Here is a 27,424-nt window from a genome sequence, read left to right as displayed (position 1 = left end):
TCTAAATTGCTGAGAGAAACCATGCAAACGGGATGAAAACAAAACAATAAACACCAAATCAATGTTTATATATTGATTTCAGCTGCCTATTACAACAATTTCTGCAGCATCTCTATGCTACTGCTTAAAATCTAACCTATTCTAACTCTAAAATCTAACTCTCTCACCAGAGTCTAACTATCCAACAATCTCTAACTATCTAACCCTTTACAAAAGAAAGGCCTCTACCTTTTATAGTTTTTACAATTTTGAATCAGAGGCCAGGATGGACTGCATCCAAGGGTCCTGATCTGCCTTCCAGAAACTAGCAGCCTTAACCCATGCCCATTAAATTCTCACTCATCCATTCAACCACAATTTCAACTACCTGCCACTATTTGGCTTCAATTTGAGTCTATCCAGTAGTTGGACATAACTGTCCACAACTAACTTGTTTCCCCTTTCTTTCAAAATATCTGAGTGGGACCTACAAGCAGTTTTACAATAAAACAATTTTCGCTTTTTAGAAATTGAATTCCTGGAATTAAATCTAGCTGTGTGCTTTTTCTCGAGAAGGCATAAACTTGCAGCATTCAGAGTGTTCTTTGGTCTTTGGTACCGGTGGTGGACTTCATCTTTGTTCAACGGCACGGTTCCCAATGTTTGGTTGCTCTCGCGCTCCTGCAGCGCGTTCCCACATCCTTTTTCTTTTCCAGTCTTCAGCGCCTGGCCTTGATTGCTATCCTTCTTCGATTTGCGTTTTAGGTCTTTCTCCTGGTTCTCTAATGACGTCCTGCGACCTGCAAACGATCAATTTCATTTCAATAAATCAATTTGAAAAATTAATTAATTTAATTTAACAAATATTAAAATTTAATGCCTGGAGGGTCATTTGAAAATTTCCCAAGTTTTAACGCTTTTACTCCTTCCGCGAATTTAGTTGTTCCTGGCAATTTCAGGCAAGAGGGGCGTTCGGAAAGTTCTAAAAACTTTGACATTTTCACCCCTTAATGGTGAATTTCGGGATTTTGGGCACTTTTGCAAACTTTGGGATTTTGGAGTGTTTTGCCAACTTTGACTTTTTAACATTTTGGCTAGAAGGTCCAAATTTGGCCATTTGAGGCTTTTTTGCCAACTTTTCACTTTTCAGATTTTCATTTAAAGGTCCAAATTCGGCCCTTTGGGCACTTTTGCCAACTTTCACTTTTTAACATTTTGGCTAAAAGGTCTGAATTTGGCCATTTGAGGCATTTTTGCCAACTTTTCACTTTTCAAATTTTCACTTAAAGGTCCAAATTCCGCCCTTTGGGCACTTTTGCCAACTTTCACTTTTTAACATTTTGGCTAAAAGGTCCAAATTTGGCCATTTGAGGCATTTTTGCCAACTTTTCACTTTTCAGATTTTCACTTAAAGGTCCAAATTCGGCCCTTTGGGCACTTTTGCCAACTTTCACTTTTTAACATTTTGGCTAAAAGGTCCGAATTTGGCCATTTGGGGCATTTTTGCCAACTTTTCACTTTTCAAATTTTCACTTAAAGGTCCAAATTTGGCCCTTTGGGCACTTTTGCCAGCTTTCACTTTTTAACATTTTGGCTAAAAGGTCCGAATTTGGCCATTTGGGGCATTTTTGCCAACTTTTCACTTTTCAGATTTTCACTTAAAGGTCCAAATTCGGCCCTTTGGGCACTTTTGCCAACTTTCACTTTTTAACATTTTGGCTAAAAGGTCCGAATTTGGCCATTTGGGGCATTTTTGCCAACTTTTCACTTTTCAGATTTTCACCTAAAGGTCCAAATTCGACCCTTTGGGCACTTTTACCAACTTTCACTTTTTAACATTTTGGCTAAAAGGTCCGAATTTGGCCATTTGGGGCATTTTTGCCAACTTTTGATTTTTTTTTCCAAAAAGTGCGAGTTTTGGCACTTGGGCGAGTTTGTCAACCTTGGCACTTTGCATTCTTTATCTCCTTTGTATCCCTTGGCGAAAATCAGCATTTCAACGTCATTGCAGGCTTTAACTCTTTCTTCACATTTAGGCAATTTTGCGAGAATTGGGAAGTTTTAAGTTCACAATATGGCCCTAGAGGCCGAATTTGGTTTTAGCGGCACTTGACCCTTCATATCCCCTTCCTCTTCCGCAAGGACAGAAAGGCACAAATTGGGGGGTCCCTGTCCAAGACAAGGATGGGTGTGCGATTTGCACAACACGCTCCTGCAGCGCGTTTCTGCATATTCTTCTTCAGCTCAGCGCCTAGCTTTGTCGTTTCAGGCTTTCTCCTGCTTCTTCTGATGACGTCCTACGAACAATCAATTGATTTCACTTCAATAAATTAATTTGAAAAATTAAATAATTTAATTTAACAAATATTAAATTTTAACATTTGGCTTCGTCTTGTGAGGTTCGGGCCTTGAGAAGCTCATTGTGAGATGTATCTTTTGAATCTCCCACTTCTTATATGAAGTTCGATCTGTCTTCTTGATTCGCTCTCCTATTTAGACAAAATTTGGCCTGAGAGGTGAATTGCGAAAGATTTACTTCTTTTAAATGCTTTATGTCTCTTTAGCCGAACTTGGGTATTTTCACCAAACTGCGCGGGATTTTATCTTATAAGTTTTACCTTTACCTCCGTGATTTATCTAATTGTGTCACCTTGGAACGTTTTAAGTTAAAACGCCCTTCCATTCATTTTTCATGATCTTCGAGTCAAAATGCCATTTTGTAAAGGTTGGAGAGAATGACGCCTTCCCTCATATTTGTGATTTTCGGCCTAGAAGGCACTTTTGAAAAGTTCTAGTTTAACGCCCCTTTCTCATATTGGTACTTTCAGGCCAAAGTCATTTTTTTCAAACTTAATGAAAAATGCCCCCTCCATTCATTAGCGATTTTTGGCTTGGAATGCCATTTGAATTATTGAAGTTCGGCCGAGAGGGTCATTTTGCCAATTGTTATAAAGTTTTACGTTTTTATCTTTTCCCATTTTCGGGTCAAAAGGGGCCTATGAAAAGCTCTAAAGTTTTAACACCATTTAACTTTTCAATTTCAGGTTGAAAGTCCCCTTTTGGAAATGTTTTAAGATACGCCTTACTTTATGTCGCCCGATTTGCATGTTTGCCCATTTTCGGGCTAAAAAGAGACTTTGCAAATTTTTATAACGCCACGCCTTCATGATTTTCGGCTCTTTTGAAGATTTCACAAGTTGTGAGTTTTCATTTCGGGCTTCTTAGCCGACCTTGTGACTAGTGAACGATTTTCGGCTTAGAAGGGAAACTCGCAAGTTTTAGCCCTTACTTCATTTCGGGCTATGAAGCCATTTTGAGAACTCGGGCGATCTTGTATTTTGGTCAAATGATCCAAAATCACGACTTGGGTCGCAGCCAGTTTCGTCCTGGAAGTCAAATTTGAGAGGCTTAAGTTTACTCGGCCTTTATCGTTACTTCGGAAGCTTGAAGTGGTTTTGGGCATAATGGACATTCTATGCGATTTTGGGCTTCTATCCCTCATTGCTTGGAAAACTCGACTCCTAGAAGAAACGCACGATGTTGATCTCCTGGTATTTGTTTAAACTTCCTCACGAAATGGGTTTGGATGTTGGTCTTTGAAGGCGTTCGGGTAGAGTCGGGTTCATACTGCAAACCCTTGACATTCGCCATTAGAGCATTCTCATTTTGATCTTAATGATCTTACATGAATCTAGGGATTTCTCACATACTTCAACCGCATGCCTCTCTCTCTATAGGGCAGACTAGACTAAAAAAAATGGGGATCCCTGTCCAGGACGAGGATGGGTGTGCAATACGCACAACAATACCCTTTTGGACAAACTTTTGGATTCACTAGGGTAGGCTATCTAGTTTGTCCATAGTGGTACGGATCCCAAAAATGGCACTTTTGAGGTTTTCGGAGTTAACAGTCTTCACCAAAGGGGTTTAATGGCTTCTACACCCTGTCACACCTCCATCTCTTCTCTGAGACTCTGCTATGCATCATACTTCCATGCCAAGCAATTGGCACAATCAAATCTATTCAACCCTACAAGTAAAAACAAAATTGTCAATCATATTCCTAGTCGAGCTATGGCAGAGCTCGCCTAGGAAATGATAGCAAGTGGCTTCCAAACAACTTCCAGGCCATTCCAACAAGTATGTACACTGTACAAGGGTTCCATGACTTGAATCCCAAGGGTCATTGAGCAAACTCAAAGGGATTTCAAGTTGGAACCATGACTGGGCTTCTTGAACCCTTGCTCAAACCGAGAGCAGTGCAATAAGAGACAAATTATAAATACACTTCAAATCTGCACTAAGAGAAGATACAACCACTTCCAGAGCAACACAATATCATCCACTAAACCTTCAGGAAATAACAGTAACAAGATCAATCCATTTTACATGGACTGCTGCTACCAAAATGATAAAATATAAGGCAAATATCTGGAAATCGTTCACAAATTCTATTCAAATTTGCTCCTGGATATTCCAACCCGTGTACAATCATTCAAAGAGCATTTTATATGCCATCTTGGTCATGACCAATCCTCATCGGTTGCCTAACCACCGATTCGCTCAAAAATGCAAAGTTGCTCAAAAAGTTGTAGAACGTTGTCAAGCAACAATGACAACTTTTGCTCAATTTTGCATTTTTGCCTTTTATGCATTTCTAATCATACTAAACCTCCTAGGATGATTCCCTAACATCAAAATGACATGACTAAATGCCTAATAAGGCTTTGCAAAAAGTTTTACATCATAATGCAAAATAATGCCATTTTAGGCTTACCAGGGCTCATTGGCCAAATCTGGGAAAACAAACAAACCTTGGTGACAATCACCCTTGAAATGACTACCAAACACACATGTGGACCTCTAAGCAGTCCATTATTCAAACATTGATCCAACATATGGACAATCACTCCAAAATTTGTAAATGCATCAACAAACTAGTTAAAAACTAGGTGTTCCTTCACCAAGGAGTGCTGCCCCTCTACCCCACTAGAGGTGTTGCCCCTAGACCCCCACGAGGGGTATTAATGCATTGTAGCTCCTGCAAGATAAGTAAACCATACTCGTATATGTCTGTTATCATTTGTATTTTGCTTACTGATTTGAAACATGATAAATTGCTATAAAATAATGGTATTCATTCGATTGCTATAATATATATTGATATGTTATCGGGTTGTTAAATCCGATAACATATTATGTGCATCGAACCTCAACTAAATGCTGTTGTTAATAAAGCACCGATTCAGTATTTGCTATCAGGTGTAAACAAGCACCGCTTCATTGCTTGGTAAAACACTTTAGTTAATTAATGAAATATGCACCGATTCAAATATACAATGTGCACTTTGGTTATCGAGTGCATTAAGGCACCGATCCAAATTATGATATGCAATATGTTTATCGGGGTTATACGGTCAATACACCTATTGACCGGTTGCCTAAATGATATATATACCAATTGAATTCATTTGGAGAAGACAGAGAAAAATATTAAAATGATCTCTCTCCCACAGTCTGCACATAAATAAATCAGAATTGTTAGACACAAAATTATAAATTGCAATCACATAGCATTGCTAGTATTTAACTTGTTCTTCAATAGAAATTGAATATACTTTACATGGTATCAAAGCCACGGTAATCAAACCTAAGGCTATTTGATTTTGATAAATTCAAGGACAAAGTTATAAACTGCATCACATTTCTAAAATGGCCAACGCTATCAGATTCGAAGATAGACTCGGAGGTAGCGAAGATTTTTCAGCTTGGAAGTTTAGAATCAAAATGATTTTGAGAGAAAACAAAGTTGATTCATATGTTCAAACTGAAAATGCACAGCCAGAAGATGAACCTGACAAATCAACATAGATTGAGGGAAATGAAAAGGCTATTAAAATAATAGTGGATGGGGTAAGAAATAGCATAATGCCCATCATTAAAAGGTATGAGACGGCTTATAAAATGTTCAAGGCACTCAAAAGGACATTTGAGATATCAAATGCAAGTCGTACTCTGGCATTGAAACGAGAGATCAATCATATCAGCATGAACAAAGGGGAGACAATTAACTCCTACTTTATGTGGATATCAAGTCTAAGAGATGACTTAGCTTCCCTTGGATACGAGATCCAAAGCAAAGAGTTAACACTCATTGCTCTAGATGGGTTGCCTAGTGGATGGAACACATTCGTCCAAGGCATCAGTGCTAGGTCTAAATATCCCAAGTTTGAAAGATTAAGAGATGACTGTCTACAAGAAGAATCAAGATTGAACAAGGTAGGAATAAAACAGAAGAATATAGACAAAGACTTGCAAGTCCTAAATACAAACACTAATAAGAAGTACAAGAAGAAGCAATTTAGGAAGAGAAAAGCTTATCAAGGCAAGAACACTTAAAGAAAGACCTATCACATGTTCAATGTTATAGGTGTGACAAATTCGGACACTATGTTGCAAAATGTCCAGAGAAAGGAAAGCAAGCCACATTTGCCATAGTGAGGAAATCCAAAAGAGAAAATGACTCCGAGAACTATGTCCTCTACTCAGCACTTACAAGCCATGCTTCAAACAAATCTAACTCATGGGTGATCGACAGTGGTTCATCCAGACACATCACCGGTTTTAGAGAAGTACTAGACTCCATGATAAGTGACCATCGGAGATGATTCATCACATCCAGTCAGAGGAATTGGAACTTGCACCATCAAACTAAAGACAGGCATGTCATTACGACTTGAAGGGGTACTATATGTTCCTGGCATCAGAAGAAATCTAATCTCCATATCAGCACTAGAAGATCAAGGATACAGAGTGACCTTCATGGAAAACAAGGTGTTGGCTTGGCCAAAGAAATCCTCCATCAAGAACGCTAAGGTTATTGGTCAAAGACAAGGCTATTTGTATGAGCTATGCACAGAGCCCAATCTAGCCTTGATCCATGAAGCCACTAATGCAAATGAAGTGTGGCACGGGAGATTAGGCCATCTGAATTATAGAGCTTTGTCAACTATGGGAAACCTTGTCACAGGTCTACCTCAGTTGAAGCAATATCATTCAGAGGCATGCAAAGGATGTGCCCTAGGTAAGAATACCAAAAGTGCATTTCAGAATAGTACTAGGAAAACTAGCAAAGTTTTGGAATTAGTTCATTCCGATGTATGTGGACCTATGTCCGTACCCTTTCTAAGGGGATTCTTGTACTATGTAATTTTTGTTGATGACTACTCTAGGAAGACTTGGATCTACTTTCTGAAATGTAAAGAATCAGAAGAGATCCTAAGTAGATTTAAAGAGTTTGAAACTTTAACAGAAAACCTCTCAGAAAACAAAATTAAAACCCTAAGAACTGACAATGGGGGGGAATACACATCAGAACTATTTAAAGATTTTTGTAAAAATTTTGGGATTAAGAGGGAGTTAACAATACCTTATAACCCTCAACAAAATGGAGTAGCTGAAAGAAAAAATAAGACTATAGTAGAAGCTGCCAAAGCTATGATACTAGATCAAAATCTAAACTTGAATATCAGCCACCTTAGGATATTTGGGTGTCTTGTCTATATACATGTACCTAAAGAGAAAAGACTAAAACTAGAGCCCTCTGGAAAAAGGGGAATACTTGTAGGGTACAGTGAAACTTCTAAAGCTTACAGAATCTATGTACAAGGGCAGAGAAATATTGAACTCAGTAGGGATGTAATCTTCGAAGAAGATTTAGCCTTCAAAAGGGCCCAAAATACAATAGAACTTGAAATCTATAATCCTACTCCTAACCTAGTAGAAGATCCTACTCCTGAGCTTCAGAGGGAGTATCTTAAGGAAACTATAGGTGAAACACAAAACCCACCTATAGAAAAACTCAAGAAAAGACCACTATGGGCCACCAAAACTGTAGCAGAAGCTCAGAAGTTCGTTGCTCCTTCAGGAACCTTCAAGGAAAGCAAGAGGCCTAATAAGTTCACCAACTATGTTGCCCTTATGAATGATCTCTCTAAAGCTGAACCAAACAATGTATCAGATGCACTCAAACATCAAGTATGGAAAGATGCCATGTCTAAAAAGTATCAGTCCATTATGAAGAATGATGTTTGGGAGATTGTTCCTAGGCCAACCAAGAAATCTATTGTGTCTTCTAAATGGTTGTTTAAAATCAAGCATGCTGCAAATGGCAGTATTGAAAAGCACAAGGCCAGATTTGTAGCTAGAGGGTTCTCACAGAAGGAAGGAATAGATTATGAAGAGACATTTGCACCTGTTCCCAGGTATACATCAGTAAGAGTTGTACTAGCCATTGCAGCAGCAAAGGGGTGGAAGGTACATCAGATGGATGTAAAGACAGCATTTCTAAATGGCGAGATCTCAAAAGAAGTCTACTTAGAGCAACCTGAAGGGTTTGAAATTCATGATGCAGAGTCTCATGTGTGTAGACTCAAGAAAGCTCTCTATGGGCTCAAACAAGCTCCCAGGGCCTGGTATGAAAGAATTGACACCTATCTCTCAAAGCTAGGTTTCTCTAAGAATGATGCAGATCCTGATCTCTACCTCAAAAGAAATAAAGGTGATATGCTAATATTGATTTTATATGTTGATGACTTATTAATCACAGGAAATGATCACCTAATAGATCAATGCAAGAAAGATCTATCCACAGAATTTGATATGAAGAACTTGGGGCTTCTTCATTACTTCCTAGGATTGGAAGTATGGCAGAATCCTGATAATATTGTACTGAACCAAGGGAAGTACACCTTGGACATATTGACGAGATTCGGAATGCTAAACTGCAGGCCCATGACCTCTCCTATGGAAACCAACTTCCATAAACTTAAAGAAGCAGCAGCAGAGTCAAAACCCACTGACCCTACTCAATACAGGCAGATGATTGGGTCCCTGATGTATCTGGTAAATACAAGGCCAGATATTTGTTATGTTGTTAATGCTTTAAGTCGGTTCATGTGTGAACCCAAGGAGATACACCTGGTTGCAGTAAAACATATAATGAGATACTTACAAGGTACTCTAAAGCTTGGTCTTAAATATGAGAAAATTGACATAGACCTACATGGATTTACAGATTCAGATTGGGCTGGCAGTGTGACTGACAAAAAGAGCACTTCAGGGTGCTGCTTCAATTTAGGTTCAGCCATGATATCCTGGATCAGCAGAAAACAATCTTCAGTAGCTCAGAGTTCCACTGAGGCTGAATATATTGCAGCTTCCATGGCTGCCCGAGAGGCAGTATGGCTTAGGAAGTTGCTTGTGGGATTGTTTGGAGAACCTATGAAACCTATAGTTATTCAGTGTGATAATCAAAGCTGCATAAAACTCTCTGTAAATCCAGCATTTCATGACAGGTCCAAACATATTGAGATTCCATACCATTATGTGCGAGATATGGTTGACAGGAATGTGATTAAATTAGAATATGTGTGTACAGGAGATCAGACTACAGATATTCTGACCAAACCTCTTTCCAGAGTGAAGGTTGATCATTTCAGAAAGGGCTTAGGTATGATAGAAAGGTAATCTGCTTTGTAATCTATACTTACATATATTTAAGATGTTTAATGTGTAAACTTCTTTGTCATGTTTGGACAATCTTTGGTTTTTTTGCCACCTGTGTTCATATCTAAGAGGTGACGATCTCTCAGATACTGAACACTTGTATGTAGACATCAGAAGGTGACGATCTTATGGTAGTCAAACCAACGATCATGTTGGATCTCTGGTAAGTCATGGATGTGCCATGACTGCGTTGTGATAAAACATTTATAAAATGTTATTGCACTTATCACAACCTGGATATGATGAGAATTTAAACACTTCTCATATGGTTATCCTTGTATTGCATGCTTAGGCAATACTGATATCACGTGCTTAGGTGATATCTCAACCAATGATCATGTTGGATCTCTGGTAAGTCATGGATGTGTCACGACTGTGTTGTGAGAAACATTTATAAAATGTTATTGCACTTATCACAACTTGGATATGATGAGAACTTAACACTTCTCATATGGATTATCCTTAAAAGTATTGCATGTTTAGGCAATACAGATATCACATGTTTAGGTGATATCTTGATAAATATTTGTATCACATGCTTAGGTGATACTTTATATAACATGCTCAAGTGATGTTCTTTTATTTTTCATATCATATGTTTTGATGATATTTCACATGATATAGATTTTGATGACTGACATTATCTTGGTTATGAAAGAGAAATGTTCTAGAGCTAAGAGGGAGTGTTAATGCATTGTAGCTCCTGCAAGATAAGTAAACCATACTCGTATATGTCTGTTATCATTTATATTTTGCTTACTGATTTGAAACATGATAAATTGCTATAAAATAATGGTATTCATTCGATTGCTATAATATATATTGATATGTTATCAGGTTGTTAAATCCGGTAACATATTATGTGCATCGAACCTCAACTAAATGCTGTTGTTAATAAAGCACCGATTCAGTATTTGCTATCGAGTGTAAACAAGCACCACTTCATTGCTTGGTAAAACACTTTAGTTAATTAATGAAATATGCACCGATTCAAATATACAATGTGCACTTTGGTTATCAGGTGCATTAAGGCACCGATCCAAATTATGATATGCAATATGTTTATCGGGGTTATATGTGAACCAATCCATTATGTAAATAGCATTGTGTTAAGAGATAAAACAAAAGTATATTGAAAAGGCACCGATCAATGGGTGCATTGATCGGTCATGCCTAAAAGGCATGACCGATGGTTATCAGGTGCATTAAGGCACCGATCCAAATTATGATATGCAATATGTTTATCGGGGTTATATGTGAACCAATCCATTATGTAAATAGCATTGTGTTAAGAGATAAAACAAAAGTATATTGAAAAGGCACCGATCAATGGGTGCATTGATCGGTCATGCCTAAAAGGCATGACCGATCAATACACCTATTGACTGGTTGCCTAAATGATATATATAACAATTGAATTCATTTGGAGAAGACATAGAAAAATATTAAAATGATTTCTCTCCCACAGTCTGCACATAAATAAATCAGAATTGTTAGACACAAAATTATAAATTGCAATCACATAGCATTGCTATTATTTAACTTGTTCTTCAATAGAAATTGAATATACTTTACAAGGGGTGCTACTCCTCATCCCCGTTTTGGTGTTGTCCCCAAACCCCTATCGGACTATAAGTCTAAGCAAGTAATAGGCCAACAATGAATCGTCATAATAAAAATCTACAAACTACATATCCCTTGTTGCAAATATCTACATCTTCACAGTCAAAGCCACAATCACGAATTGTCTTGTTTCGTATATTGGACAACTTGTTTAGCATACGAGGACCGCCATTGGCAAAGCTAGCATGCTATAATCCTTGTACTGCTAAATACAAGTTAAATCATAGTTGGCAAGAAATGCAATTTTCATAATGCAAAATGTATCAATCATGCCTTGCATAGACAACTGATAGAAGAATCCCATCTATTAGTGTCCTAGCTAAGGTCAAAATAGAGTATAACCATTTATCTTTTTACTTAACCATTCCTCTTTGTTAATGAACTTGTCAACAAAACATTTAGTCTTGGAGGCTTCAAAAAAAATTTAATAATAAATTCCTCATTTGAATATACACACCAATCATTGAGACACAAGCAAATATCATGGCTACATCATCATCTAGAACTTATCTTAGATGCCAACAAATGACTTGTCGTGATGTTGGGACAAATAATGCAACCTCCTCTTACCCATAGACTTATAATTATGGCATTGATATTTGTTTTTATGCCATGGATTTCATATTCAATGAGTTTTGAAGACATTTCACAATATTTATATCTAAGTGTGTTATTTCCTTCAGCTAAAATTTGTGTTTATACTTATGTGATGGATGTATACTTGTGTGTGTGATCAAATTAGCTTCTATTTGATGATGTTATTGTATCTTTAAAGACTATCTATTAAGGGGTGCATGAAACAAGTTTTAAATCCTTAAAAATCTTTGAATTTCTTGGGCTTTTCAATTGCCAAGTTTTTGTCGAGTTTGGGCACCGAGTCCAAGTCAAAAATCAGCTTGCCGAGTCCAAACTAAGTCTGAGTCTCGTAACTATGATCACAATATTTAATGGTTGCACATTTTCTGTAGATAAATATGCTAGAATTGCTCTCTCTATCACTTTTGTCAGCTGCAAGTAAGAGGAATGTGGCTCCATGCCATTCGCACTACATTTGAATCATAATACAATCTGTTGATGCCTTTCTACAAAGCCCCATCTTATGGTTAATAAGTTTGTAGTCTTTGTCTTCATGCTATTAATTCTAGTAAATACAATGTCTACTATGTGCATCTAGAATTATATAGATAATGGATATGGCACCTGGTCTAATCTGACCACAAATTCTTACGATATGCATAATAAAATTCTGCTCACAATTATTGTCTTCATCAAAATAGGGGGTGGTTCTGTTGCATCAAACAACTTAGATTGTTCTGAAAACTGTTAGCAATACCTTTGATTTGAATCTGACCTTTACGTGTATATAAAAGACAAATAACTTTATAAAATAGTATTTTCTATAAACTATTTTAAGGATAACCAAGTACTGTAAGTATAGCCAAGATATGAAATAGTAGTGTATGTGATTGTAAACAGAAAACACAATTAGGAAATGGCTTTTCCCTCTAATACTCTATTGTATTGGAAGAACCTGCTTGAAACCTCATGTGTGACAGCTGATAAGAAAATTATTTTCAAAGGATACAATACAAATCAAGATGAATGAAAAGCATACCACAAGCCCAACATCTGCCACAATTCGCAATATCAATTCCAATCTCACTTCTTCTCCTGGCTGTCCAAAGGCCATATCCTGCAACATGTGTTTTGTTTAAATCTTTTAACATTATTCTCAGTATATGGGAATCCAAGTCAATGATTTACAAAGCCAAATAAAAAACACAAAATGCATTAATAACACAGAATACAACTCAAAAAAGAGAGAGATTTTAGATATTATCAGTCAGTCATAATCGTGTATCTGGATTGCATAATGCTTATCATTCTGACATTAAGGTCTCTAGGAAAATCACGAGAACAACAATATGAAGCAAATCACTTAATAGATGAAAAAACCTATAATTTTTTGGAAGAAAGCATATTTTTAACCTTCAACAGAATACTCAATGCAGGTTTCCCTGGGAACCATAGCAATCAACTGTCACACTAAGAGAGCTATTTGCATTGTAATGAAGCTTTTGAGCTTTGGCATAAACTGCCATCCAGATTAAATTTAGTATATTAATTATTGGTTTTAACCAACCAATCCTAAAGGATGCCAGAGTTAGTATATTAATTATTGGTGAAAATATTTAATGAAGATGGTTGTACAAATGAGGTGCATTTGCAAATTTTAAGAGAGGTTAATTAAAGATGATTATGTAAATGCAAGCATAGGGAGTCACTGCCTTATCATGCAAAGTTTGATGAGCTTCATTGAAACCAAGGCAGCCAGCATGATCATCGTTAAAAGATTTGTAAACTCTAAGCTGTGTGACCAAGAGATATTCAATAAAGGTGGTGAACTTAGCAGCAATACGTTTGGCAATACGATGAACATAAAAGAAGGCATCCAACGATGCTTGGTTAATTCAATTAAGTCACCTAGATTGCAAAACTTGAAGCATCAATGTATGAGCTCTAATGGATCGTATTTAATAAGCGGTATTCATCCCTTGATAATAGGTTACAAGTCTAGGAAGATTAAGTTCGAGGTGGGAGCTCAACGATGAATTCGTATTTAATAAAAATTGCTGAACAGCCCTGTGCATTTAAAATAATGGAAATCGATTGACTAGATTATTGCGATTGGGTGATCAAATTTAAGGATGAAATTCAAAGTTTGGAGCCTTTCCAATTCGCATCAAAGGGGGATTAAATTTTTGTGTTGATCATTACATTTGATCAACACACATACAGGTGATTATCTTTCATATGCAGCGAATTTGTCTTCAGAAGGGTGATTACGTTTTTTCAAATCTCTGATCAACAATTCCACTCCATCTACTGATTCAATTATGTAAGAGACAGCGACTCATACTTGATTGAGAACATCGAATTTTGTGAAGACGATTGCCTATTCAATGGTTCAATCTGATTTGATATCCTCCGTGATCATTATGATCAGGGATCAAAATCCCATTCATAGCGATTTCATTAAAGCGAATTGAAAGAAGATTAGACAATCTGCATCAGCGATCTTGTTCATTTTGGAAGGTGGCGAACTAATCACACGGACTCACAGTGAATTATCTTGAGGATCAGCGAATTCACCGATAGGTGTCGCTAAAATTACCTCATCAATGAATCGCACCATGTTTTGACAAAGAGTTCGGTTTCTGATCTAATGGTTTTCATCAATAAATTTGCTCACTGATTCTCCTTTGAACAGCGATCATAATCTTATGCATAGCAATCTCATTGAAGGTGACAACCTTATAATCTTGATAGCGAATTCATTTTTGATTCACAGCGAAATAATTTTATTTCAATCAGCAACTTTGTGACATTGGTTTGGTTTCTTCAGCAAATTGATTGGATATCGAGTTGGAGTAAAATTTGGCAAACTTGAAACCAAGATCATTTGGTCCACTCACTTGGTTACCAATCTGTTCTAAGGCATTTACAGGTTTGAAGTGAGTTTATTTGATTATTCTGACAGATACCAGATTATTTCTCAATTCTGAGGACATGGGCACTGATGTCATGACCTAAGGGACCAAACCCTAGGTCTACTTTCAAAAAAGCAGAAAAAAGCAAAAAGCAAAAAAGCAAAAACAAGCTGCTTCTCGGATTGGTCCCAAAGTGCCAAAAATCAAAAAAGCAAAAAAACAGAATCCCTAAAAAATAGGAAGGTGTCAAAATTGACTCAAAGCAATTGCAATCTTCATCCTTCGTGCCTTCTGAGTGCTTTGGTGATGTCCAGACACTGATAGGGGCAAGAATTCCCTATTTGGCTCAACGTATGACCTCTCAAAAAATTTAACTCTAAGCTCTCGAAAATAGAGACTTATGAAATTGCAACGCTTAGACAAACCCCTAAAAAGCAAACCACTGGGGGTCCCCATTTGTAATGGGGCGATGTGTGAAATAGGTCACAACAGGACTGCCCAATGAAAGTTAGGATGGCGACTCAGTTGGGTGGACAGCCTAGCAAATGAGCTCGGGTGCTTTATCATGTTTCATTTTTTGGGTGTAACAGTCATATACATATAATAGTCGTATACTGCTTCTACTCATAGATAGTTGTTATATGCTACATGGTGCCTCTACTACTGTCTCCACTTTGTTCACAGAGACTTTTTTGTGGGTTTCCTGGGTCACCTGTTAATAAGTTAATTGTTTTATTATAGGATGTATTCAGATGGGTAGTTGACTGGTTTAGGTTGGAAGTGCAGTTGAAAATATGAACTGATGTAATATCTATTATTATCAATATAATGGGTGCAGCCCCTTCTGCTATTTACTGATAAAAAAAAAAAGAACCTAAACAACCTTTGTAATAAGAAAAAGAAATAAAAAATAACTACATATATTTTTCAGAAATGCTCAACTTTGATGAAAACCATCGTTTTTGTGGCTAAAGTGTTGCCTTAGATATACCAATACAACATGAGACTGAAAAGAAAAACTATGCGATATTTTCTAAATTACTGAGCTAGAAAGAGGATTCTACCTTATATCTTTACATTTTCAGCATAACAATCCCAAGATAAAATGGGAAAAAGAAATGAACAAAAGCCTTAATAAAGCTGTTGAAAGCACCAAAGAGAATAAGAACAAAAAAAAGACATTACCTTATCGTTTTCATCCCTGATAACATTCGCATTTACAGCTCCCGACAGTCTTCTATTATTTTGGCGCATTTCCACCAGGCTAATCTGCAAATGAAAGAAAAAAGTGATAGGAGTAACTTCACAACATCAATAGGCAAAAAAGATTCAAAGTGTCATAAATAAATAGATATCCATTAATAAAAGGAAAGGAGACTGTTCAACTCCTGGTTTGGCCAACATGCCTATTGAGCACATGGGAATTCCATTGCATTGACAAGAAAAAATTAGTTAGATACCTGTGTAGACACAGGAATGTGTGTGTGGGCATGGGTATACGTATTTGCATAGTCAGAAGCTGAACGCAGTTTAGGGATGAGTGCAGATTTGCAGTGATCATTTAAAAAATTTAACATACAGCAAAATGACAAATAAATAAGTCAAACTAACTCTGACAATGATGATACTAACATATTTACTGTAAAACAAGATTGCTCAATGGTAGCTTCTGAGAGATAAGCAATGAGTCTCCAACCAACAAGATAGTGCCACAATAAAAACACTCTCTGGGAACTAGAGGCTGAAAATGCACGACATCCTTTCTTAGGACAATATAATACAACATTATCAGGAGTTATGAGGTAATGACCTGGCATTAAAAGCTAAAATCATTTTGTGTTAAAACTCTAAAATTTTATAAGGTCAAAAAATTAAAAGCACATAAAATTGACATCGTGCATGTATTCTATGACTCTGAAATTTGAATACTAAACTATTTCAATTTCTGCACTCCTTTGCCATACATGTTAATACTCTAAAAATCATAAGCCCCACAAACGTACAAACAGATCCTATACCATTTACAAGGCAATAGTTTATGTTGTGTCAAACCTCTTCCAATTTTTTTCCATGTTATCAAATAAATTGTAAATCCAAAAACGTTGGTTCTCCTTTTGTTTAAATGATTTCAAAAATTATGCAAGTTCTCTCCATTTTCTTTCTCCTTATAATATCATAATCAGATTATATTTATAAAATTAAGTAATTGATTTGGTTTTATTTTATTATCTGAATCAACTAAAGTGACATATAATAAATTGCAGAAGAGGTATGAAAGGTAAAGCATAAGGTTTGCTTCACCATTACTTCTCTCAGATCTTCAACACACACCTGCCATCATAAATAAGATGTCCATGAAACCCACAAGTTAGGGTCATTATTCTCAGAAACCCAATTAATAGAGATCAGTAACAGTTTGTCCGACTAATGTCCAAAATTAAGTCATTCCAGCTAGGTACATATTTACCCAGATTCCTATGCCATTTAGGCTACCACTGTCTACACAAATACATGACCTAGGATTAACACATACAAGAGGTTCTTAGATTCACTCCAAGAGATCTCTAATAATAACCCCACCATCAGAGCTAAACTCCGATACAGGACTCCGTAACAAACGAGAGAAACATCAGCCTTACATCTGTGTATATTATGAATACAATGATCAAGGGAAAAGCTTAGACCATCTCCAATAGTGGAATACCAAGGAATCTCAATCCAAGCCTTAATAATTTCAACCAATCAAGTCTGGGACAATCTTGTTCAAGCAATTATCCAATCCTCAATCAGTTATGCTTCATGAGTCTTCTGCCAAAGATGAGATGCAACCAATCGCAGAAGAGTCACACGATCTGTGATAAATCTACCAATGGTAAAAATAATTCAAGTATTTGATATCTCTCCTGTCTCTGTCCACGATTCAATACTCCAGTTGTAACTCTCATGTGTATCAAGGCAGTCACATGAACATCTACCATAAGCCATCAACATCTCCACTTGTTCATATATCAGATAACAAAACCAAGTCTACGTCACACTATTAAAATTCCATGGAAAAAGTATCTAGTATGGTCACCAGGTACTGTTGGCACTCCAGCAAACCTCAATAAGTCACTAGAAAGAAACATATACAATAAGGGTATTATTGGATCTGTCATGTCTCCAGATTCACCTCACAATCTACTCGAGTGCCAAACTCATAAAACATTAATCTCAAGTCTAGAAAATTGGAGTCAACGCATCTGTCTAAGAACCAGTCAACTAAACACCAGTGTAACAAATCGCAATCTGTCATCATGTCCATCAAAATTAACTGTACCAATAATCAGAAACCAACCAAAATCCAAACTGAAATTCAACCATTGAAAGTCTTCAATCAAGTCATGGTTGCTACCAACTTGAAAAATTATGCCATTGCTATCTAAGCAAAGCATGTCTCTCAAAGGAAATACTATTCAAGAGCTCAAAAATGCAAGCAAGGAATTCATTATGTGATCCAATTTTTTCAAAGAATCACCAAACACCTGAAATCAACTGTTGGTCGATGACCAAATTCATCTGATGAAAAAGTCAAAGTCAATATACTAATCTATACAAAACAACCTATTAAGCATGTGCGACTAAAGTCACCTCATGAAAAAATTAATATACTAATCTATACAAAACAACATACTAAGCATGTATGACCAACATCACCACATGGAAAATTCAATATACTAATCTTTACAAAACAACATAATAAGTTATATGTGACTTTCTTTTGCTGCTTTAGGAGGCTACGAACCCTGTCATAACTCTACACAACCCTAGTCCCATATCCAAGCACAAGACACTAGCAAGACACATCATAGGCATCTCTCCTTTCATGCTGTTTGGTCACTTAACCTGCCATAAACAAGTTAGACCAGGTTTACAAGACTCAAACTCAGCAAGCTGATTTTTGCCTTGGACTCAGACTTGATGCCCAGACTCGGTGTGAACTCAATAAAGACTCGACAAATTGAAAACATCATGACATTCAAAGATTTTTAAGGATTTAAAAATTGTTTCATGCACCCTTTGATAAATAAACCTTGAAGACACAACAACCTCATCAAATAGAAGCTAGTTTCACCACATACACAAGTATACATCACTCATATAAATTTAAACACAGAATTTTGCTTAAGGAAATAACACAAGTAGATATATAAATATTTTCAAATGTGTATGGAACTCGTGAAATATGAAACCCATGGCATCAAAAGTTCAAAACAAAAACTAGAATTATATGGCTCAAAGGAGCCTACATCACTCAACTCTCCTGCATGGGTGTCTAAGATAGGTCTTGGATGATGATGCAGCCATGATACCTGTCTATGTCTCAATGACATGCGCACCAACATTCAAGGTGTTTGTTCATGCTCTACCCTCCTATACCATGGCCACTGCCTCTACCTCTCTATCCCCTTGGTCAACCCAATCAAGGTCCTCATCACTAAACATAGGACTCGATGATTCAATCTGATTATGGATCAACTTCCTCAGGTGTGATGCATGGTAAGTCACTACACAAAATCTGTATGTGGTGAAGACAAATGTTGTAATGAACATAAACTAGATCATTCAACCCCTGCACTAACAATCTATTGCTCTTCTTGGAGTGTATGTGGTCAAACATACTCCAATTGCGCTCACAACTTGAATGAAGCATTGCATGGTTGCCTTCATAGTTTGAACACTCATACTAAACTCGGCAGCCCAAAATTTTGACTTGAATGGCACAGACTCAGCCAAAAAAATATCTCCCAATTACACACAAAAAAAGAAATTAATGCATATAGAGAACATAAAAGTCTAATTTGACTATCGATTTGTCATAATTCAAACATTACACCATATGATCAGCAAACTCTCAAAAATTGAAATTTCATAGTTTCAAAGTTGAACAATACACTGTAATGCAACAAAATGATAAATAATAAATGTAGAACAGCATTATAATTGTTTATATATGATGATATGTCAAAATGAAAAAAACAACCAAATGAAATCTACATCTTCATCTTTCCCCTCCTAGTGAAAATAATATTAGATTCTTTCTTCAAAAGTGTCTTTGTTTTCCTCCATTGCATCTAGGTTTGTTGCTTACATTAGTCATATTGATCAGCTTTCAATGCTTAAAAATTTCCTTCCCAAATCATCTTGTTGCTATGTTGATGCTTCATTGGGTGAAATGGGCAAATGAGATCAAAAAATGACCATATAAAGTTGAAATTTCACTTAAAAAATCATGGATGTTATGTCCAAGTACCAAACAAGCCTTAGGTTTGGAGAGTCTTGAAGTAGGAGACTCAGTCAAGTACTCTCCACGACTCAGCTAGACTTGACACGGGAGTTTGATCGACTGGGCTCAGCTAGCTTAGGGACCTGAGAGTTTGCAAATTCATGCAATGTATTCGAAGAGTCTTCGAATTATGGTTGTCTCGGACTCTCAATACTTGAACCGCAATCCTCTGAAGATTTGGTACCTTAGCACCAAATCTTTCACACCATGCATCTGAGATGAGAAAAAGAAAAATCAATCTCATTGTCCAACTTTAAGTTTCAATATTTAATAATAATGTAAAAAGGGGAGAAAATTTATTTTTAACTCAAATTATGCCCGTGATAGATTTTATAGAATGTCAACCGAGTTGCCTTGCATATAACTTGTGCAAAGAGTTCTCCTTGTGCAAGTCAAAGATCTCGATATTAGTGCTAATTTGTGCTACAACACCAAAATCAAGCATCATCTGCTCTATGATTGTGTAGAGCCCACTTAGAACCTCCTCGTTCACCTTGGAATCAAGGCAGAACTAGAATGCCAAATTGAGGAAATAAGAAGCTACATGTAAAAGATTGTGTAGCTAGAGTTGCTATCGTCTATCAATGATTTCCTAGATGGGGCAATACTTATCCTCAACTCCCACATAAATGGATATAATGGCCTCCTTGGCCCTATCCATGCCTTCATATATATAGCCCATTGCAGGCTTCTCCCCATCAGCAACTTATAGAACCACTAAAGGCTCCGTGAATGGCAATCATTCTGAAACATTAATATAAATGTGAACAAAAATAGACAAATAAAATAAAAATATAATATAGAATTAGATTTATCTTTAGGATCTCTGCAGTCAAGATCTAGAAGCCTTGCTCATCAAAAATCCAATAAGCCATACCAACCCCCACATTGGTCTTAGCATATGAAATATCCCACCCTAATTTAGATATTTTTTACACTCACTTCCTTGGTTCAATACTCAGACATTTAGATAGTTTGATTGCCTGTATGGAGTAATGTTTTAAAAAAAATTGCAAGGTACGATCATTATTATTATTGCAGATTGGTGTTGCAAGAATTGCCAAGATTTCCAAGTTCAAGAGACATTAATTTCCATGCATTTAAATTAACAGATTACTAAAGTAGAATCATAATAGTACTCAAATCAGAAATACAGTGAGCATAATTTATTTTCTGACCTTTCATATATTTTTAAGAATAAGATTGATATTGCAGCACTTAGATGATACCCAGCAAAGAGAAGACCTGTAGATGCCACGGTAGGGAATGTGAACAACTCCAAAACTTGCTCACGCTCTTTCCCAGCTCCAGATTAGATGCACAATCAGATTGTAGATTACCATATGCACCAGGTGGAAGTGAACAGCTGCTCAGGAATTCTTTTAATACTGTCATAAACTCCCAAAAATTAGAGTGTTCAGTCACATACCAATGCTTGACTAAGTGCCCAGCTTCAAACAAAATCCACGTCCACCATTCATGAAAGCATAAAACTGCATATAAATTAATAAGCTGGAAACCCCAACGCCTAGGGCACAAACCACTTAGGCCCAGCTAACAAGAGAATTATAATATTTATCTTCCAAGCCAAATCTTACAAAATATCCAAATAACCTGCAAATCTTCCATTAAAGAAACCATGCAAAAGATAACTTCAAATCTTTGAACGCATGTGTTAAATACCCAGTTGATATTTCTAACAATCAAATAATTAAGTGCACTGGTGAATTCTGGATGAATCCACACCAAAGATGGATTTGGGTTTCCATCCAAACCACCAAGAAACTCTAAGGGTTTCCATCCTCAAATTTCCTGTAAATGAAAGCCAAAGCTCTCAAGCTTCTCAAAGAGAAAATAAATAAACATGTTAAGGCCCAAAAGTGCACCCGAAAACTAAGCTATTAAAACCTAGCACTTTGGGATAACATGGGAACAATCATGAGTCTGTGGGTAAACTATTATTATGATTGGACCTCCGAATAGGCCGGTTCCTGATAATGATGGATCACCTACTCTAACAAGACCTTGAAGAACAACGTCTGGAGAAAAGGGAGAGGGAATAAATGAGGATAAAAGGAAAAATACAAGGAAAACTAAATAGGGTGATACACCATATAATCTGAAAAGTGACAGAAAAACTCTTCTAAATCCACCTGTTTTACACATATAACATCTCTGAATTCATATCACAAAAGTGTTTCATGCAAAGGATCATTGCTCAGAAAATTGAAAGGAAATGACTTTCACAAACAATTAAATTGATAAATCACAATGCATGACCTATGATTCATGCATGAGACAGAAACTTCAAGAAAGGTTATTTGATAAATAACACAAAAATGAAAATTACTCTCAATCACACAATGAAAAATAGCTTAGAAATGAGAAAGCCATAAACTGATATCTTTATTGAAATTTACTGCCAGAACTGCAAATGGGTTACAAGAAAGAAAAACTCACCTAGGCTTAAGAAAAAATCCAGAACCCCCTCAAACTGAAATCCTTCCTTCCTTTATGCAAAAAGCCTTCCAAAGGCAAGGATAAGATGATTGGTGCTCAACTGAAAGTCTCCTTGAGTGATCTCCAAGTCAAAAATATCTTCAAATCCGAGTAGGGAAAGAAACCCCCACAAAAAGGCTTCAAACTCTGCATAATTGTGTGAAATCAAGTGCAAACTCTTGGTCAACTGAAGGTTGACTTGACCCATGAAATACTCAAAATCGGGCTCTAACTGCTGGAGAACTAGCCCAAACTCATGAATAACTGCATTTCAAGCTCAAATTCGACTCCAAATTCTTGAGATAACTTCACCTCTTTAGGATTCAATATTTTCCCTCCATATGCATATTGGGAATAATTTTTAAAGACACAAACAACAAATATTAATTGGATTTATAGATTATCCAATTAAAATATTCATTTTACATTTTTCATGTGTCTATGGATGAAAGGTATTGAATCCTAAAGTTAAAAGATGCAAAAAATTTCAATTTCCTTTTAAGAATATTGCTAGGAAATTTTAATATATGCAAAATAATTAATTTGAATATTTATTAATTATATTAATGTTGCTAGAATATGTTAATTTTTCAACATTAATATAATTAACAAATATAAAAATTAATTTACATCCTTTAAATTTTACAAGTCTTTAAAAGACTTGGGGTTTTAAAGCCTCCCCACAGCTAGGCAAAGACTTATTATAACACATAAGTGGGAGTTTGGAACTCGACCACTATGTATTAATCACCTTGTATTACAAAAATGCGATCCCATTAAAATGGGAAATAGCAAGATAGAGGGGAATAAAGCGATGAAAACCTAAAATTAATATTCATTTTGCATTGTAAGTTTTTCCACCGCTGAAGAGGTATCCCGCCGAGCTGCTAGGGTTTGGACAGGGAGATGGGGAATATGGACTGCGAGTTGACTCTGCTCTTTTTGGCAGTTGTTCACGGTTTCAATCAGTTTGCTCCATCTTTTTCAAAATCGCAAGTCTTCTTTATAAAATGTGGCATTTTCTGCATCTTCGAAAACAAGAAAAGGTATTTTCGAGCTGCATATTTGAATAGATCTCTGCAATTTTTATTTCCCTTTGAAAACTCGACGAATGTGCATTTATTCACCAGCTTTGCTTGCCTTTTTACTGCTGAAGAAGAACCCTCTAAAACTTTCCGCACAAGAAACTGCATAAATGGTTTTTTCATTAAATTCCTTGTAATCTTTGCAATTTGTAATTCAACAAAACTCTGTTAATTTCCTTTGGATGGAAAAATTGTTGATAGTTTCTTTACGCACCAATTTTTTGCAAATTTCTAAGGCACAAAACGTTGATGAATTTTATTTTCTGTTATTTATGCACTTTTCTGAAAATGAAATTCTGTAATTTTTCCTTGTGCAAACCTAGACGAATCATCAATCCTAGACAAATCATCAATTTCAGCTTTTTGGAGCAATTCATCCTTGCTGTCATATGTTTCACTTAAATGGATGAGTAGGTAATTTCTGCTGAAGATTCTTACCATCACAGTGAGCAAGTTTGAAACTTACATTTACCTCGTACATTTTTGCACCAAAAGTTTGTTACCATCTTCGCAGAAGTAGTGTTTATTGTCGGTTGTAACATTGGTTCTTTTGTCAATGAAAGTCTCTTGCTGAGAGACTTTTGTTAATTTTACGAGACACCCAGGACCCCTATCTTTTTGGCTTCCCTTTAATGTTACTTTGATTTTGGAGATCCATTTACAGATTCCACAGCAACTTCTTTATCAGATTGTTTATGATTGTCGACCTTTCATTTGATCCCAGTGGTGAACTGCCTGGACTTGAAATGTTTGTTGGCAAAGTTGTGACCTGACACTCCATCGCACTGCATACTTTTGAAAAGATTCTAAAAGCATCCTAATTCCCTTTACTGTTGCATTAGAATTAGCTACTATAGCTTCAGCTTTAGCTTGTGCTTCCAGTATAACTGGAAGTACACTCTGAATAATCATATGGTTTCTATGAGCTGGGCTCAACCCTTGTGGGAGCCTCATTTAATCCCACTCATAATAAAACCTCTGAAATTTGCAATTCTTTACCTGTCTCTGCACATTAAACAAATAGTTAGAAAAACACTAATTCTCCAAGCAACGAGAATGACCTTTTCTTATTTGTCTTCCAAGATGTTTATTTTTCTATCAAAAAGGGATCTTGATTAAATAATGCAAATGTATAGGCAAGATCAGTAGGCATTTAGTCATTGCTTGGATCTTTTGATCTAACCTACTTCACTTTTTGACTTTTTCAGGACAAGGAGGAGACTGGAAGAGAAAAAATGTCGAAAATGCAGACCTACAACTTCGAGAGCAAACTTATGCCAGCCATATACCCCCAGGCAATGGTTGGTTCCTTTCTTATCTCCTCTATGCATTTGCTTTGTTTAATTCAGTTTTTCTCCTTTGCATAGGAAAATAAGGATCACTCTCACAGTCTTGTGTGAGAGAAAATTTATTCTGTAGATTACTTCTCGTAATCTTTTCAACTGTATAAAATGTAATCAATTGAAAAACAATTGAAAGATTTTTCTGAAATTCACTATATGACTGTAATCTTTGCCTAAGTACTTGAATTTTCCATTAAATTGTATATATCATTGTTGTCCTCATTTTTGTTTTCAAAAAATGAAGGACCATTACAAGAACTTTTTGTTAAAAAATGAAAAAAATTACTCTATGGCATGCTTCCCGAGGCAGAAATTCGCCCCATTCTTGGGTTGGATTGATCGTTGATCCATCCCCAAGCTACGTTTCGAATTTCGTCGCGTTTCGAATCCGTTTGCTATGTTTTTGCTTCAATGTAGGGGAATTTTTCGATGATTACCAATAACTTGTAATTTGTTTTTCAAACCCCCCTTGAAGCTTTTAGGCTTGTAGGGGAATTTTTCTCCAATTGCAAGTTTTTATAAAACTTGTAATGGGGGTTTTACCAGTAGCTTCACTTTAAGTGTTTAAAAACTTGTAAATGGGATTTTAAAACCCCTTTAGTTGTTGTCCTCATTTTTGTTTTCAAAAATGAAGGACCATTACAAAAACTTTTTGTTAAAAAATGAAAAATTTTACTCTATGGCACGCTTCCTGAGGCAGAAATTCGCCCCATTCTTGGGTTGGATCGATCATTGATCCATCCCCAAGCTACGTTTCGAATTTCGTCGCGTTTCGAGTCCGTTTGCTACGTTTTTGCTTCAATGTAGGGGAATTTTTTGATGATTACCAATAACTTGTAATTTGTTTTTCAAAGCCCCCTTGAAGCTTTTAGGCTTGTAGGGGAATTTTTCTCCAATTGCAAGTTTTTATAAAACTGGTAATGGGGGTTTTAAAACCCCCATTACCAGTAGCTTCACTTTAAGCGTTAAAAACTTGTAAATGGGATTTTAAAACCCCTTTACATGTCTTTATAACTTAAAGTTGTTTTTATAATGTTAAAATAAAACTTGTAAATGGGATTTTAAAACCCCTTTACATGTTTTAAGTGAAATCACTTGTAAAGGGAATTCTATTTCCCTATTACAAGTAATTTTACTTGTAATTTCTTTTCTATAACCCGATTTTGCTCATAAAGTGCATTTTTGAGGATTTTAAACTTGTAATTGCATTTTTAAAACCCGATTTTGCCTTGTTGATGAAAAAGTGACAATTTAAAACTTGCACTTTGTTTCCAAAAACCGGATTTTGCTTATAAAGTGCATTTTTGACATTTTAAACTTGCTATTTGGTCAAAAAATCCCGATTTTGCCTAACATGTTGAAAAAGTGAAATTTTAAACTTGTTATATCCTCCAAAAAACCCGATTTTCATTGTTTCATGCATTTTAAACTTGCTATTTGTTCCAAAAAACCCGATTTGCAAGAAAAAAATGTTTTTTTGAGGATTTTTAGCAATTTTTTGTGGAGAATTTGTTGGAGGACGAAGGCGTTTAGGATTCCTTCCTATTTCCATGCATTTTTAGACACCTTTCTCGCCACATGGAGGTTAAGTTTGTTGTTGTTTTTTGGTTTATAACAGCAAACACGTTTTTACCAAAAACCACGTTTTTTTGCCATTAGAAATGCCACGAATCAGCAAACTTATGAATCATTTTGGCTTGGAGTGGTAAGGCGTTGAGGGTTGAGGGAAGTTCATGCCATTTCTCATGCATTTGCTGCCACGTTTTTCAGTTTTGGGCCTTTTTTCAAAAATGTGGCTAGGGTTTTGGAATGCGGTTAATTTCTTTTTAAGAGTTCTCCTTCCTTCTTTCAAAGATTAATCATCTTGTTGAAGAAGCATTTTCAGATTGGAGCAAGGTAAGATTTCTTTTCTTCTTGTTTCATTTTTCTAATTTGTAAAAGTGTTGGTTCTTCCCCAAAAATCGGTTTTGTGAGAGAGATTTTCCCCCTTGAAAAGCAATTTTAGAATTGCATTGTTCTTCCCCATTTTCCCTCTTTACTTGTATTCGGGATTTTAAATCCCGATTACAAGTTGGATGAAAATAATTGTTCTTCCCTTACAGATAAAATATTTAACCATCTTTTGTTGAAATTCCAAGTTGCAAAGATGAGAAATACCCATCCTTTCAAAATCGGGTTTTTGGAACCAGATTGCATGTTGAAAGTTCTTCCCATTTTCTTGAAGATGATCTTCCCAAAATCTTTTCATATTCATTTCCATCATCCGTACATACCATTTCATCCACTCATTTCACACCTTCATTCATTTTCCCCATTTAAAGTCTACCTACGGTCAGCCATCCAGAACCCGAAATTGGTCCAAAATGCACTCAAAAAACACTTGTAAATGAGTTTTAAAGGTCCAATTACAAGTGCAAACTTGTAGTTACCCATTACACATATGAAGTTGCATGTTTCTTCTCCACAATTGCAAGTTAATGCTCTTGTTTATCCCACACATGTAATGCAACT

At 36.1% G+C, this 27,424-nt stretch overlaps 1 protein-coding gene across 5 annotated transcripts in view; it reads right to left on the bottom strand.

Moving 5' to 3' along the window:
• Positions 1-27,424, bottom strand: part of LOC131062630 (probable GTP-binding protein OBGC2) — a 221,799-nt gene that overhangs the window by 148,334 nt on the left and 46,041 nt on the right. For all 5 annotated transcript variants that reach the window (XR_009111344.2, XM_057997895.2, XM_057997252.2 and 2 more), the window contains exons 4-5: positions 15,846-15,929; positions 12,785-12,862 (exon numbers count right to left, since the gene is read on the bottom strand). Coding sequence is in view for 4 of the 5 variants with exons in the window: in XM_057997895.2 (XP_057853878.2) it covers positions 12,785-12,862; positions 15,846-15,929 (162 nt within the window). In the remaining variant the exon portion in view is untranslated. The remainder of the gene's footprint in view (positions 1-12,784; positions 12,863-15,845; positions 15,930-27,424) is intronic.

This window comes from Cryptomeria japonica, chromosome 3, assembly GCF_030272615.1.
Source record: "Cryptomeria japonica chromosome 3, Sugi_1.0, whole genome shotgun sequence".
NCBI lineage: Eukaryota > Viridiplantae > Streptophyta > Pinopsida > Cupressales > Cupressaceae > Cryptomeria > Cryptomeria japonica.
The sequence above is the reverse complement of the archived record's forward strand: the minus strand, read 5'-3'. Positions and strand labels throughout refer to the sequence as shown.